Here is a 15,933-nt window from a genome sequence, read left to right as displayed (position 1 = left end):
AATCCCCTAACCAATGTGTCCACATCTCGCTACTTATTCTTCTTTTTATCAGTAAGTAACGTGTTTACATATAAAGTTATGTTATATACACATACACATATTTCAATGCGTCAACATTCCACAGCACGTACTTTGTCACTCAGAACTAAACAACTATGTCAAAATGATAAGCAACTAATTTGCAAATATTGTTTGACCTCATTTTTCAAAAAAAAAAAACAATTACAAGACCATTATCTATGAAATTACATGTCTAAAACATTTAATTATTTTCCTTATCTTGTATGTTATTTGCTATTGAATGCTCTTCATTCCATACCTAACAAATGGGATTTTAGAATTAGTCATAACTTTTAATTTGATCGTCGCGAATTCTATTATAAGACCAGAAATTTCCGGCGCCGCTCGAGAAATAAATTTTAAGCGCAAAGGAACCTGAGAATTTCAAAAGTTGACGGGAGCGCTTGGATTTCTATTGCGACTAGGATTGACCCAATTTTGCGTATCAACTGGGTATATGGGTGCCAAAGCTGAAAATTTCCTTTTGTCGCACAACTTCCGCTCACGAAAAATACACCATCCAGCCTTTAAAAATGGCATTTTTGATAAACAACATTTGACAAGCGAAAATACACTAACACTTTGTTTTTGATAAACAAGATACATCCGGAATTCTCCGACGTGGTCGGAATTCTTTTTGCTGGAGTTTCAAACTTCAAAATATCTCGAGAATTCCTAAAGCAAGCCGAAAATTCTCCTAAGAGAAGCAGAGAAAACGTTCTTTAAACCGGTCGTTGATAAAGGTGTAAAGGCCTTAATGGCCATCTATTAAAAGCTTCAAAATCATTGGGGTAGATTCAAAAATGTGTGTTATATGAAATGTGTATATATATAAATAAATTCCCCCAGAAATTGAAAAAACACCTCTAGGTGGCTTTGATGAATGGGCTATTTGATTCATCTATAATCTTCAAGGAATATGTAAATTAATATTTAAAAACATTCTCGTGAGACTGAAAAAACCTGATAGATTAAAAACAATCTACATTGCCACTAGAAATGATTTTTTTTATGAATTCTACCTGCTATCCTTTAATCAACTTCATTATCGTCCTTTGCAGTAACCAATTTTTACATGCTTCTGGAAGTAGGTATTAACCGATTTATTGATAATTTTTTCATGAAAACCCCTAGTCGTGAATGAGTTTTTTGATTTTGGAGTAATTTTTTTCCAAAACGTACGTTTCTTGTTGATATTGAAATACATCGATGTTTAATTCATTTTTATTAAAAGCAACGTAAAAACATTAAATTTATAATAATGATTCAAAATGGTGACCTCCCACTGCGTTACATATATTTGTCAAATCATAGAATCGTGCACCCGTTGCGGCAAATGGGGATCTTCTTACACGAGATAAAAGGCTGCCATCACTCTCCCTAACAGTTCCTCGTGGGTGACTACGGGGGTTTGATTGACTAAAGATTTAACGTAACCCCAGAAGAAAAAATCCAACGGAGTTCAATCGGGATTTCACACGGGCCAACTGATTGGTCCTCTTCTTCTTATCTACCGCCTAGGAAATTGTAGACTTAGGCGATCTTGCACATGGCGGGCAAATGCGCAGGCGCACCGTCATTTTAAAACCCTATTCTATTCTGTATCTCCAAAGAGAGGAAACGGCTTATTTGGAATCTCAAATATGCCTCCGAAAATTAAACGTCCAATCGCATAGCTTCTTGTTTCGCATAATCATAAAATTTACTATGTTTCTGACGTTCTCTACATAGCACATCTAACCGCTGTTTCTTGGGGTCGGGTATATTGGCTTGTGGCAATCCCTAAATTTCATTAAATTCGCGTTGCACAATTTTTGAGATGTTATCGGTTCATTTTCCACCCAGTATAATCCCATGGATTTACTAGCCGCGTGGAAGACCAAATTGGCGGAAGAGAAAAAATAAAACACCGTTTCATTCTATAAAAACAGTAACACGTTTTATTATACTTTATAAGCGTATCTTGACTATGACTAGCTGTACATTATACATATGTATATAGAGCGATATTTTATACATATTCACAAATTTTTTTCGAAGTCGGCTCTATAGGGACGCGCCCTACAAGCCGACCCATTTTCACACTTTTTTATTTACACGTGATATAAGTATAGACATTTTCTTTGGTGTATAGAACGTACCCATCAAATATTATGTATTTAGAAAGCATATCCATTTTATGTTGGGTGTTCAAGACATAAAACATGATGTTATTGGCCGCGATCAGCAGAGTCATATGTCGGGATTCCTGTTTAATGTTAATGTGTAGTAACGTAACTGCCTCTGCTGAACGTGGACATCATTTTTCGGGCCTCAAAGCGTTGATTTGAAAGTTTAGTTACCTAAATTTGACACATTATGTTTTGCCTATTAATATTAGTATTAGAATAACCTGGGAACTATTAGCGATTATTTGTTAAGGTTAAACACCAAATTGTGGGTTGGCTTTTGTTCTAGGAGGTTATATAAATTGGAATGCTACTAAACTCAACCAACTAAACATGTGTACACATGATATGACGGTAACAAAAGTATCTACATTCTTCAGTTCAGTACAACTAGAGTTTTCAGTCGATTTTTAACAAACTAACAATAAGGTTTACCCATTTCTCTTCATTCGCTATACACAGAGGAAAATAAATAACATTAGCGTTCTGTTAACAAGCGGATGATATTACACAGTTTCGTGACCAAAAAGGCGAAAGAGTACCTGCGACAAGGCTTCGTTATAAAAAATCCCGATTTACATTTTTTACATTATTTACCTACAAGATTCCGACATGAATATTGTCTACAAACATTTATTACTACTATAAAAGACCCGTAATATTCTGCCATAAGTTCAGTTTAAATATATATTTCCCCTTTTGTTTTCCTCATAATTACTAAACCTAATTCTAATGAAAGACGTAGGATATACTCTATTCAGAATAGAAAGCTGTTCCGATGACTAGTAACAGTCCACGCGGACTATCGTACTGTCATAGCGTTTAACGTTTCTGGCAACAGCTCTCTATTTAATTCATTAAACTTTTGTTTACATCCAATGGTAAACAAGGCGTTTGGAGGAATTTTAAAACCTATATCTATTATCGACATTTATTTATAGAGTCGAAGTTTTATGTTCCGCTTTATCAGATGTCGTAAGGCCAAGGTCAAGATTGTTTCAATTAAACCGTGTGTGAGTGCTTTGGACGATAAAAGGTTTCTGAATGAACGATAAGAGCTTAATTAACCGATTAGCGATTCCTCCAAGGTATTTACTATGGACCTACTAGGCCCCGTTTGTCCGGCATTACCGAACTGAACTAAATCTCATGATCCGGGCAAATGACGAAAAAAAGGTTTGTTTACGACAATGTAATGGGGAGATTTGGTGCGGAAGTGTACTGGAAGAATGAAAATTCGGGCCGAAAAAAAAGATCCTCTGTATCCCCGGCACGAGGAAAAGCACTGGAAAGTTACGAGTGTGCTGCTCCATTTTTTCCCACACCTAAACCCCTTTGTTCTATCAAAAGCCTGTTGGAAATGACGAATTTTCAGTCCCCAGATGTTGGGAAATGACGTGGAAAATCAAATATGTATTTTGAACTCTTTAAAAACATCAATCAAAAGGAATTCAAAATTGCGGCGTTAAAGTGACAAAAACGAGTCAGATAGAGAACGTGTTAATTATAAATAAACAGCATAAAATGGAGTAAATGCCAGTTCTTCAGAACGAATCGAAATTAAACTTAAAGCCAATGCCGGTGCAGAAATACTTTTCTTTCATGCCGGAGAAATCGAAATTTTGCTCATTGATCAGTTCCCTTCACGAAGTGTTGATCGATTTCTTTTCGTATCGAAGTAAGTAGAAAAATATCGAACGATTTTGAGGACTTTTTTAAGGAAATTTCCCAAATTATCTTCAGCGCAGCCTGGTTCCACCTCTCAATCAAAAGTTGCTCAAATTTGAAAAAAAAATATTGATGAGATTCTAAGCGACGCGTGAAATTGAGTTAAAGTTTCCCCAATTAATCTCAATAGTTTAACGCTATAGCCGGGAAACTTCCAATTACAAACTGGTGGTAAATTTAATGAAACTGCATAAAAAATTACTAGGTTAGTTTGGGTTTGTTAGGCAAATTTTAATTGATGGTTTAGAGCTATATTTGATTCAGACGAATGTGCGTATGAAATTACTTAACCAGATCTAACCTTAAAGTAGACTCTAACTCGAACTCTAGAAATTTTAAAAATTCTGAAAATATCATAAATAAAGAATTGAGAAACAGGTATTAGTATTAACTTCAAATCTGCAGGACTAACTTGAATCAACCTTTTATTTAATTAAAAAAACATGTGTCTACATTCGAAATAGTTTTAATTCTTCAATTGCAAACTTGAGATGAAGGGTCGGTTCTCAACTACCTAAATTTTTGAGGAAAAACCATGGAAACGAAGTTCCAACCTAAATAAACCTCAACCAGTAATAATCCAAGTATATCCTTATAAAAAAAAAAATTCTGAGACAATAATATTTCAAAATTAACTTGGGCTAACCTAAACTAACTTTGAGGTTAACATGAAAGTTAAAAACCGAATTCCTGTGGGAGAAAGTTTACCATTATTTTCTTCTGTAATATCTCAAAAACAACTCGTAAATTATGAAAAGAGTGTTGCGTGCCGCTATTCACAAACGTTAATGCTAACTTAAATTAGCCCAACCTAAGCGCAGAGTGAGATCTAACCATAAATACGCTTGTCAAAAATTCAATGTCTGCAGGAAAGTTTCCCCGTTAGTCATTACCTGCATGAAGAATAGTTGCCCTAAATCCTGACGACAATCGAATTAACTTTGACTAACTTGAGTTAAGCCTAAGGTTACATCGAAGCTATGGAACCTATACAAAATCTATAGGGCCAATTTAAAACTTATTATTCTTACTCGGAGCTGATCTGAACGAATCCTGACAGACTTCTGTAGCAGTGTAAAAACCGACTTTTACTAACCCTAAAGCGGACCTTAACTAAAGCAATACGAATTGAAGAACTGAGATATAATAATTGAAAATGTTGATTCATTTATAATTAAAAGCTATTTTTATATGAATTTTATGTAAATCTGCAGTTTTATTGCAGAATTTGGAACTAAGCTAAATCTGGATTCATCTGAAGGTAGAAAAGTTAACTGAAATTAACCTGGAACCATAAAAATGCTGACAAATCCGAGGAAAATTGCAAGTAATTATAGTTCAAGAAACCTAGCGTGATCATTTGGGTAGGAGGCTTACTTAGGCTAACCTGAACTAACCGCTGAATTATTCCTCAAACACGTTCAGAAATGGAGGTGAAGTACTGATTTACCATACGATAAGGCTGGCCGGTTTACAATAATTTAAAACCGAAGACCTTCTAGTTAACTTATTCCTACCATCACCTTTGGAAAGACCATTAAATCTCCACCAAATTTGAAGCCGCATATTAAACGCCGTTTACAGGACAAATCTGCATGTTAAAGGCGCCTTTAAATTTAATCTGAACTAGCGATTAAACGAATTTTACAGCTTTGCCATCCGTGACCTCAATTTTTTAATACTTTTATATCAAAATCCACTTTATATGCAACCCATTGCCTCAAATTTCGTAGAGAACTTTGTTGTTGCCATGCATGGTGTTATTCAACCTCCATTGTCTTGTTCAAGGAGGTTATTGATTTACTGATGTATACTTAAAAAGTTTATTGTTCCGATGGATATATTCGCGCTTATTTGATAAATAAAAGGTGGCGCAATTTAGCTCTGGCCTTTATCGCTATCATTAAAAAGGAGAGTACCACCAAGCCTGCGAGATCAGCATTTCAGAGTGGCATTTGGAAATATTGCCCCATCAGGAAAAGCCGGCATTGTAATTGGACAATTATGTTTTCAAGTAGGAAATGTCTGATTTACTTGTACGTTTAATGGGTAATTAAAGTAATGACTTCATTGGACCAAGAACCATGTAATCTAAATCACGAAGCATGAGAGCAAATTTATTGGCGGAAATTGTATTGGACTAGAAAGCCGGAGGCAGTTGCAAAAAGACATCAAGAAGACTTTGTCCATTTTGACAGAAACTTGCACAAGCACCGAGCCGTAAAGACACATTCAAAAGACTTTACAAAGAATTCTCAGGATTTGGGACGGCTTTTGATAACTAAAGGAATGACTTATCGGTTTTAAACATGGTGTGAAGCATTGTTAGCCAGGATACCTTGAGAGAAGAAAGGTTGGGGGATTGGTCTACACCTAGGGAAACTTCTAGGGAAATAATGGCTCATTCACGTAAGTACAAAATGAATTGGAGATAATCATGTACGTCTGCGATTATTGATGACGGAAATCCCAGGAGCTCACTAAAGCGCGTACCTCGAACTGTCGTAATTGAACAGTTACAATCAGAAATTCCTAATCCTAAGACTACTGTAGAGCTATCTCGACTAAAGCTGGTTAGACATTAAAGGGGAAAGTTCAGATTAAAGTTAGTAAAGAATCGCTACCTAAGTCGCGTCGAGGCTACATTAGATCGCAATCACTAAGCCCAAAAGTGAGCTTGATTAAGGTGAGTCCAGATTGAAAATCGTTAAAACTAAAAAGGAAGTCGACTTGGGTTGGTCCAAATTGGTTAAGAAAAAGCATGAAGTCAATTTAGATTAGCAACATTAACATAAATCATGACATTTGTACGGAATAACTAGGCGTCCAAGTTCTTTTAGCTGCGTTTTAATGTGTTGTAAAGACTAAACATTATGCGAGACCTCATCACTCAACAAAAAAGCACTTTAATGGAATCAAGGGAAGATTGTGATTCTGAACCAGTTTTTGCAAGTAACTAACGTATCCTTTACATAGCTAAGGGCCAAGAAATCAAGGTACAGTCACCTTGAAGTTAATTTCCTATCGATGCAAAGGAGTTGTTTTTCTCTCGTGCAGTTACTTGGTGCTTTGATTTTTTAGCATTAAGGTCCACATTGTGAAAGGTATCTGTAGAGCTTCCAGACACTTCAACATTTATACGATATAAACAAAGCAATATCAAGTACGTTTGATAGTTAAAAGGGATATTAGACGGGGGAAACTGACCATTAACCAGTAATGTAAACTAATTATTAAAACACTTTAGCGGATTATTTTACATTTCAATGGATGACTACCTATATCGGGAAAAATTATCATTTTTGAGATGAAGAAATTATTACTGAGAACGGATGGTGCACATTTTGCTAAATAACCGTGAACTTTCATAGACATTCTAGTTCGTAATTTTTCCCTCTTGCCTTCAAATATCAGGAAGTATCGTTAAAATAGGTATATCTAAGGGAAATGATTACTTATCTGCCAAGTGCGTTAACCGCGTCCTTACCGCACCCACCGTAGTGGCACACATAGCCATTTTTAATTCATTCAGTTATCTTCCCTTAAAGCTAAATTATTTAAACTGCCGTGCAGTAAACTCAACACATCTCATACTCCACTAACTTTACAAGATTGTTGATCAATGACCGTCAAGCTCAACTGTAATCAGCGTGCGGTAAAGCATCGCTTATCATACTTTAGGATTGTTAGGCGAACATACTAGTTAATGTTAACGTATAGGTGAGTGTTCGTTAAATGCAAAATTGTGGAAAAAATATTGCATGGAAAAGAATGGAAAGTGCCGAAAGAGTGGTAAAGCGTTTTTATTGTGTTAACTAAGTGCAGGTACGCTTTTGAATGATCTAATTAAGGAGCGGGAACTGAGCCACCTTGAATCTCATAATGTTTTATGGCACGTAAATTGAATCCAAGAACCCATACAAACACACGTATTAACCTGAATTATCCCGTAGTTTCGAATCCCTTACCTATTACATAAAGGGATACACCTTTTGAACTTTGCTTTTAATCGAGTAAATCAAACTAATCTGAACAAGACTGCTCCTGCACTTACTTGACTTTATCTTGAACCTAACTTCCCGATTCAGAAACTAAATAAAAAACCAAAATGCATCTAATAATTAGGAACCTGAACTAATCTACTACGAATCCCTTTTACTTACCAACCCTCTGATCTCTTGGCACTAACACTAACCCGCACATCCGCTTCCTTCTAGCTAAAAACCTAAACTAACCTTCAGACTAACCAAAATTCTTGGTCTCTAGTTTGCATCCCCTCTCAAGGCTAAAATAATCCCCATCTCGCCCGAATTTGAATGGTGAACAACCCTCATAAGATCTTCAATGACGGAAGCGATTGGTTTATGACATTCAAGGTTATGAAGAAGATTTATGGATGGTTATGGGCATTTTCATTGGTCATAGGAAAGTGCCTAAACCCAAGGCTGCGAATTTACATGTGCGAACCGGATGCTAAGGCCGGCTAATAACAAAATGACGCTCATTATTGAATAAATAAGTTGCTACTTGTTAGCTGCAACTTTCTACCTTATACGAATCAATTACTTTTCCTTTATGGCCAGTTTACGAATCGGTAGTTAATATTTTAATTGGCCGGTCGAGGAATCATTATCAGGTAATTTATTCCCCTTACAAGCGATTAGAAAAGTGGAATAACACATGATAATTATATCTGGGCTATTACTTTAAGAGTTTACGAGATTATGATACTCAGGCCGAATATTTGAATGTAAAATCTTTGTCAAAGCGAATGAAATTAAATGCGTCGGCATTAACAACTAATTGTAAATGATTCGGATCTTGGCCTAACGACATCTCATACGACGTGCCACCTTCATCATCAGCCCTCTCAACAGCATGGCGTCTTTATGGCACCTTTAAATTCGTATAAATTGTTATACTATGGTTATTAAAAATAACAAACTTTATGGTATCCATATCCAGAAAAAATCATATAGTTGTAATGAAAAGCCCTGAGGTTTTTATGGCGTATTAAAAGACATATCCACCCAAAAAGATTGCCTATAAAAACTGCTTTACTGCCACCATCAGGGGGCATAACCTTGGTTGGGTTGGACCACCAAAAGCTTAGCGAAAGTTAGAGTGATGGGTATATAGGGATTATAAGCAAACGTGTTTTATTATTGATAATGGCTGGAATGTCAAGAAATATGGATATTTCGTTTCAATAAATTTGGCATAAATTAGGTATAAATAAACGATTTCCAGGGTGGAGATCTTCCGTACTTAAGTAATCGAGATTATTCCAAAACGTTTAGTATTATCAATTGGGATATGCCCAATACCCTTACCGCACTTCAAAGGGAACAATTTGCTCTGCTTCACTTATTAAATCATTAAGTAAGGTACCCCCTGCTCGTCAACAGGACTTCGAACTGTAATAAAATAACTCGTATTTTGGTGTTTTTGCTTCGTATTTGACTGACTTCGAAGGAAAAACATCAACAAATATTTATAATCCGGTTGCCGGCGCCGGTAAGATACGTGAGCTGTACGCGGGTGTAATTACGGGGTAATGGGAATATAATATGGTATGAACGGTATCAAGGTGTGAAATCTGGAATCGTGGATTCGGAGTCTCTGTCCTCTTGAAATTCATTAACTTCTGGAAGAAATTATCAGAAGAAAAATGCTATTTTTGCCTTGTAACATTCTTGTTTGATGCTGCTAAAAAACGCGTGGCATCTTTACCGCGAAGAGGGGCCGACTTGACCACTTGGTCTTTAGAAGGCATGACTGACTCAAAGCAATAAAGACTGGATTTAGGCAAACGAAAGACTTTCGTGCTAGGAGAATGTAGAGTGTGTCGTAAGTCTCTAGAAAATGCCATAAAGGTAATGCAACCCTCCGTGTCTGGTTTTTTAGGTCATCGAACACGGTGGTAAATAAAGAACCTTTAGTTGTTTCCACCACTATTGGGGTTAAGTGCTAGATTATTCTTTTCCAACAAAAATACTTTTTGCCGTCGTTTGTGTTTTTTCTTGCCATACGTAGGTATCTTTGTGACGCTTACCATCTTGCAATTTTTTTTAAACATTTTTTTATTCGACCTTTCGGATCAAACCAACAACGAATATACATTTCGGAAAAAATGTGTTTAAGCATATCCGGGCCAAGGATATTTCGGAATCGCAGTGAGATTACCGAGGGGATTCCCTCGGATTATCTCAGAACTTAAACGCGCTCGAATAGTCAAACAATAATTTTCAAATTTGGCTTTTTACATACATATTAACCATATTTTCTTTTTTGTCATTGCACTTATCCTGTCTCACTTGATACAATATTTGGATACTTTTTGGCATTACCACCCACTCCTACCCTAGATTGTGTAAGCTTGGCAGAGTGGATGCATTTCGGCATTTAAACAGAGAATTTTAATAACTTGTTAGTCACGCAAGAGCAGCTGCCATTCGCACATCAGGGCTTTTAACATTTTATAAAAATAGACGATGAACTTTTCAGTTTGGCATAGGTAATTGAATTACGCAGGAACCTTTAGGAACAGGTTCCGGTTACGGCATTTTGATATTTGGAGTTTGAATGTTGAGATTTCTGTGTAAAAGCACTTTTTGGTCTTGACGCTAGGGGACCTCAAAAAACGTACTTTTAAAGGTACAGTCTTTTAGTCTCTACCAAAAAATGAATAAAATGATCGTTTAAAAAGTCGAGACATTGTCACAGGTACTTGAGAAGAGGTTCTAAACACATAGCTAATCGGAAAGGCTTTACGTCGAAATTTCCGATGAATCAAACTCGTATCATGTGAATGAAATTTAGACGTAAAGCGCAGTCATAATCCTAAATATTACCATGGTTAAGATCACTAATCCACATAAATCAAAGTCGTAAGGCTATTAGTCGGAGATAAATACATGCACAGCTGATGTATCATCTGGATCACTACTACCACGCCCGAGACGTCGGGACGCTTGCGCCGCGTCGCTCGCCAACGGCGGCACAAATTACACACTATTATCACAAGAAGGGTGACGGAAACCACTAGAACCAGCCTCCGCTGCTCTTTTCGACCAGCACGAACCCGATCGGCAAAGAACCACGATATCACAGCGATCACACATTATAGCACACTTGCTGAATTTGATGGGGAAAAGTCGAGGCCAGCGGGATGGCCGAACCGACATAGGGGTGCAGTCTGTGGGCTCTTAGATACTGCCGGTACTTTCCAGAGAGGATGTGTTTGTCCTCGGGTCGCTCCGGCGAGCATTCTGGATCGGTCCAGAGGCTGGTATCCCGATTGGTCACAGATGAGTAAGCGGCACAAGCCGTGGCGAGCATATCCCTTTTGCAGTGGGGCTGGCAGGGTGCCATGGGAGGTTGGGGGTCCCACAGGGACCGATCTTGCGTCTGGTACTGCACGGGATAAGGGGCGGCTTGAACGGGGACTTGCTGGGGCAGCTGTTGCCCCCGCGGCATCCCCCGTCTCTTCAAGGCAGTGGCAGGTCTTGCGGGCAGGTTGTTGATGAACGGACTCCTCCTCTGACTCTCTATCTTGCGGAAGTAGCAAGGATGGATCATCAGCAGGGGCTCGTTCCTGACTCCTTGAGGGGGCTTAGCTGCGTTAGGCAGCTCGTACTCTACACTGCAGTCCACATGCAATGGTCTTGAGTAATCCTTCTGAACTGTGGGTACTGTCCTTTGAGCTGGGGAAGCCAGCTCGTATGACACTGGGTAGCACGTTGCCATCGCGTTGCTCATTGATCTATGGCCCGATCTCGACTGCTGCGTCTGACGATCGGTCGTCGTTTCTGCGATCCGCGTGGAATGGTGGGGGTAGGAAATCGATTTTCCTGACATAGCTCTCTGGACCGTCTGCGGAACGTCTATGCCTGGACTACGTCACCGTGATACTAGTGTCGGGGCTTGCCGACGGTCTGGCCGGTTAAGTGCAGCGGTGCCAACTCATCGGCCGGCAATTCCTTTGAGACGGCTAAGTATTATAAGCACATTTAGAAATTATTTCATGGGAATCACTCGTAAAGATGCGAAAACTCCTGATGAAATCGGCTGGACTTGTTTCCGGAGATATTTCCGACGATATTCCTGAGAATTAAATAGATACGTAGGATAGTACGTCGGAATCGTACCATCCTGCCGGATATAACGTACTGTCAGGTATAAACGTTACTTTCAGGTAGAAAAATTAAATACAAAGTACATCATACGTTTTGGGTGGTCCGGTAAAGGAGATCTAAGATTTTGTAACTGGAAACATGCATTTTCGGCTATTTTTCAATTACCGTGGCATGACCAAACTTAGGGAGGAACCTGGGGAAATATTTAGTCCAGACCTCATTCCACAAAACTCCATTGATGCAGCGGCATAATACCTGCCCTAGGTAGAAAAGTAATAATCGAGGGATAATCCGATAATGGGGCGTAACTACCTGTGGCAAGGAGAAAAGGCGGTAGCCGACGTGTCACCCATCAATGGTATAGGATAATGGGTCGAAATTGCAAATGGCAACCTCTCTAATCATGCGCATAACAATTTCTTCCCAAAACCTTACGATGGTGGTTAATCATTGGGTAATCAGTCAGTCAAGTACTGACCACTGACTGTTACAAATCACGTCTTGCCGCGTCTCGAAGCCTACATTACCATTTCATAGATCACCAGAAAAGTGGCTTCAGATAGTTAAAAGCCTTTGCGGGATACCATCAGCAAAAATCTCAACAATAGCACAACTATTGACTCTGGTGACCGTGGCCAATGTCTGCTTCAACTCTTTTGGTGATTATCGTTACGTAAATTTAAAAGTAAAAACTATCGATTGCAGTATTAGATACTTTTATCGTTTTACCGGCAAATCGAAATTCATAACAAAACTGTAAGATGTGCCGCAGTTGCAAATTACATTCGAATATGTGTCAAAATAATCGCGCCATTTTGACACCTTTTCTGAGGAATTTTCAGACATTTTAGATACGTCAAAATGGCAAAAATTGTTTGCTCTTTTTGATTTATTGTCAAGCATCTAGTGGGTCTTCGTAATCGTAAAATTGCCGTAACGCAATTCCATTGGTGGAAAACACCTATTTGCTGATTATGCCTTTTTATGCCTTTTTTGGGCCGTAATCAAACGGCTTCCTTTCAGTTAAAATTTACTGTGCCATTTTTAAGCTCATGAGGATTATATCGTGTCAGACAGACGCTTTTTACGGTCGTTATTCTTTGTGTTCAACTGACACATGTTCACGGATTTGTAATACCAAATAGTGTAAAGGGCAGAGGCAATTTCGGACATACTCCTGCTCGAACTACAAAATTGCCGACTGTTTTTTTTAAATTTTCGTTAATGTTTTATAGCATGTCAGTCTGACGACTTTGACGATATGCGAATGAATAGCTAATTTGCCTTTTAGGTTAAGAAAATCGTGCAACGTCACTTGCTCTATTGTCGAACTTTGCACTTCCTGTCTTCTGCCTAATGAACATGAAATCAGCCATACCGCCCTCTAGGGAATCAGCTAACTAACTTAAACGTAACTTAATTAGAACAGTAAACCAAATTTTGAAAGTTATAAACTAATTTATCAATTACGGCACAACTCACGTACGGCCACTCCGTCCCGTTACGTAAATTACAATCAAGCCTAGCAGGTAGAAAGAAAAGCTACACACCGCTAACGAAGGTCGAAAAAGAGAGAAAGTCGGATACACATAAATCATCCGCTGTCAACAAAATCGATGCGCCAGCTGACCGGCGGTGCACCCGATTTAGGGAAAATGACGCAACAGTGGCAACGGCGCATCCCGTATGCGTAAACCGAATCTCGACGGCGCTCTAATTATTTACGGTGCGTTTATGACGACACGGCCGGCACCGGGTGTTTAACATTTAAATCGCCGGCGCCGGAAGGCGGGAGGGGATACGCGACCGGCACCGCTCTTTGTAGGTGAAGGCGATTATCATATGCGTTAATTATCTATTAGGTCGGTTAATACGGTACTTCCGATGCGATACTTATTTTAATGGGATTTATTACAGCGACTTGGAGGAAATGGGGATCGCTAGACTTGGGGAATTACCGTTGCGTTCCGTGAAATAGCTTATCTGTCTACATCCTACTTCCGGAAAGTTTGCTCGTTAAATCAAATATTCATAGAAACAATTTAAAAGATATTACCTATTTAAAAACTGGCTAAAAGAAAAAAATTGTCTTGACCAAATATTTGTTCGGTTAATCGGCGGCCATTTTTGGTTAATTTTAAATCATCAAAATGAAAATGTTTTATATTGACACACGCTTATCTGGTAAATTAACAGATAATGTCATTTTACATGATTAAAGTGTCAGTTCGCAGTGTCATTTACGTCACATATATCTCATCTCAAAAACAGTTGAAATTCAGATTAAGGTCTGCAACATGAGATGTTAGTAAGATTTCAAGGCAAGCCCAAAAATTTGCAAATATGCAATAGTTAGTTTAAAATAAAAAAAAGCTGTTAAAAGCATTTTTTGAGCCTTTTTGTATACTTAAAGTTATGTCCACCAAATCACTTTCTAGGTTTGGAGACAATTGCAATTAGATCAAATCTGGGTCGTCTGTTTATACAGAATGCCTCATATTTTTATATAGGGCGTCTAGCCCATTATGTGAGTAGCAGCTAAAGAGCAGATAAATAAAGGCAGGGTAGTGACTAGACTCCATGATCAAGCTAAGGGAATCCCAAAATTACAAATATTATTTTTGTGGTGTTTATCGAAAGGGAGAGAAAATTTGCCTTGAAAATATACATCCACATTCCTCCACTGACATCAGAAAAGTACATAAAAAGCACTTGTATAAAATTCGTGGCAATATTTGTTTAAATTTTCAATTGCCTGTCGTCGAGCGTAAATATTTATACGAGATTTACTCGAATTGTTTGCTTCAGGCATAAGAAAAATGTATTGAAACTTTGACGCTCACAGATGATAAGCTCAAAGCCTTCAAAGCTGTATGCGAAAGACGAACGTAAACACATGAAGCTGTGAAGATTTTAGTTATCTACCGATAAAAGCTCTTCAATTTGGTCCGATTAGAAGAAATTAAAAATATTAAAAACACAAACTAAATGTTTTGCATCGCCTTTTTTATGGTAAATTCCAACTAATTTACTGCCATTCTTTAACGTCATGAATATAATTTTAGCTTAATTCCCCTTTTTGCCGGAGAAATTTTATTTGAAAATGGAAATTACGAGCGGGCATTTAGAAGAAAATGTATTTCGTCCTTGTCCATTTTGATAAGCCCGCGTCAACAAAAAGGGGCACGAAATAAAAATGGGGCCATTTGAGATTACCATAAAGATGATTTGAGCTTTGTGTCCACCATTTGGCTCGACTAAAATATATTTACATATTGGCCGTTTAGGAGAAAATTGGCTTTTGCGAAATGTTCACATGTTATTTCAGTAATAGCCCGGCTGTTTCGTTATTTTATTGCCACTATAAAATAGGAATAATTTAAAAACAGAATTATTTTTCCTCGTAATATATGTGTTTTCATATTCTGTAAAGTTGTTTAAAAAATTTCTAATAAAATCCGTTTTATGGATGTAAATTCAAAGTTTATAACGCACTTGCTGATTGTTGATTTATTAACAAAATGTCAAAAATTTATTTAGATTTTCCATAATCACCATTACCTTTGTTGGTATCAAAAACATATCATATCAAAATATGTTTTCTCATATCCAAAACATATCGAAGTTTGCTGAGGTTTGTCGAAAATCGACACATCGGATTTCAAAATGTAACATCGCCACGTTGCAGAAACGGAGAAGTTACGATGATCAAGCGTTAATCATTCTAAATTACCTCGCCAAATAAGCCGAGCAACAATGTAAACCTTTTGTCAAAATTTCATTAAATTTTTGCAAATTTTGCCCCAATGAAACCCTATTTTTTGAAGCTGTTGAAATTC

General features: G+C 37.7%; 2 protein-coding genes across 2 annotated transcripts in view; both read right to left on the bottom strand.

The window, feature by feature from the left end:
- Nucleotides 1-10,888, bottom strand: part of LOC136341391 (uncharacterized) — a 126,173-nt gene extending 115,285 nt beyond the window's left edge. Inside the window, exon 1 of the mRNA XM_066286326.1 lies at nt 10,811-10,888. Coding sequence (XP_066142423.1) covers nt 10,811-10,835 — 25 coding nt within the window. The 5' untranslated portion in view covers nt 10,836-10,888. The remainder of the gene's footprint in view (nt 1-10,810) is intronic.
- On the bottom strand, nt 1,269-11,848 carry corto (centrosomal and chromosomal factor corto). Its single transcript, XM_066286327.1, has one exon. The coding sequence runs from the start codon at nt 11,814-11,816 to the stop codon at nt 11,073-11,075; it is 744 nt and encodes a 247-aa protein (XP_066142424.1). The 5' UTR covers nt 11,817-11,848; the 3' UTR covers nt 1,269-11,072.
- Between the last annotated feature and the right edge of the window lie 4,085 nt (nt 11,849-15,933).

Source organism: Euwallacea fornicatus, chromosome 10 (assembly GCF_040115645.1).
Source record: "Euwallacea fornicatus isolate EFF26 chromosome 10, ASM4011564v1, whole genome shotgun sequence".
In the NCBI taxonomy this organism is placed as follows: domain Eukaryota; kingdom Metazoa; phylum Arthropoda; class Insecta; order Coleoptera; family Curculionidae; genus Euwallacea; species Euwallacea fornicatus.
This window is presented reverse-complemented; position numbering and strand designations above follow the sequence as displayed.

Coding starts and splice junctions, on each gene's coding strand:
- corto (XM_066286327.1), bottom strand. CDS start 11,816: ATGTCAGGAAAATCGATTTCCTACCCCCACCATTCCACGCGGATCGCA.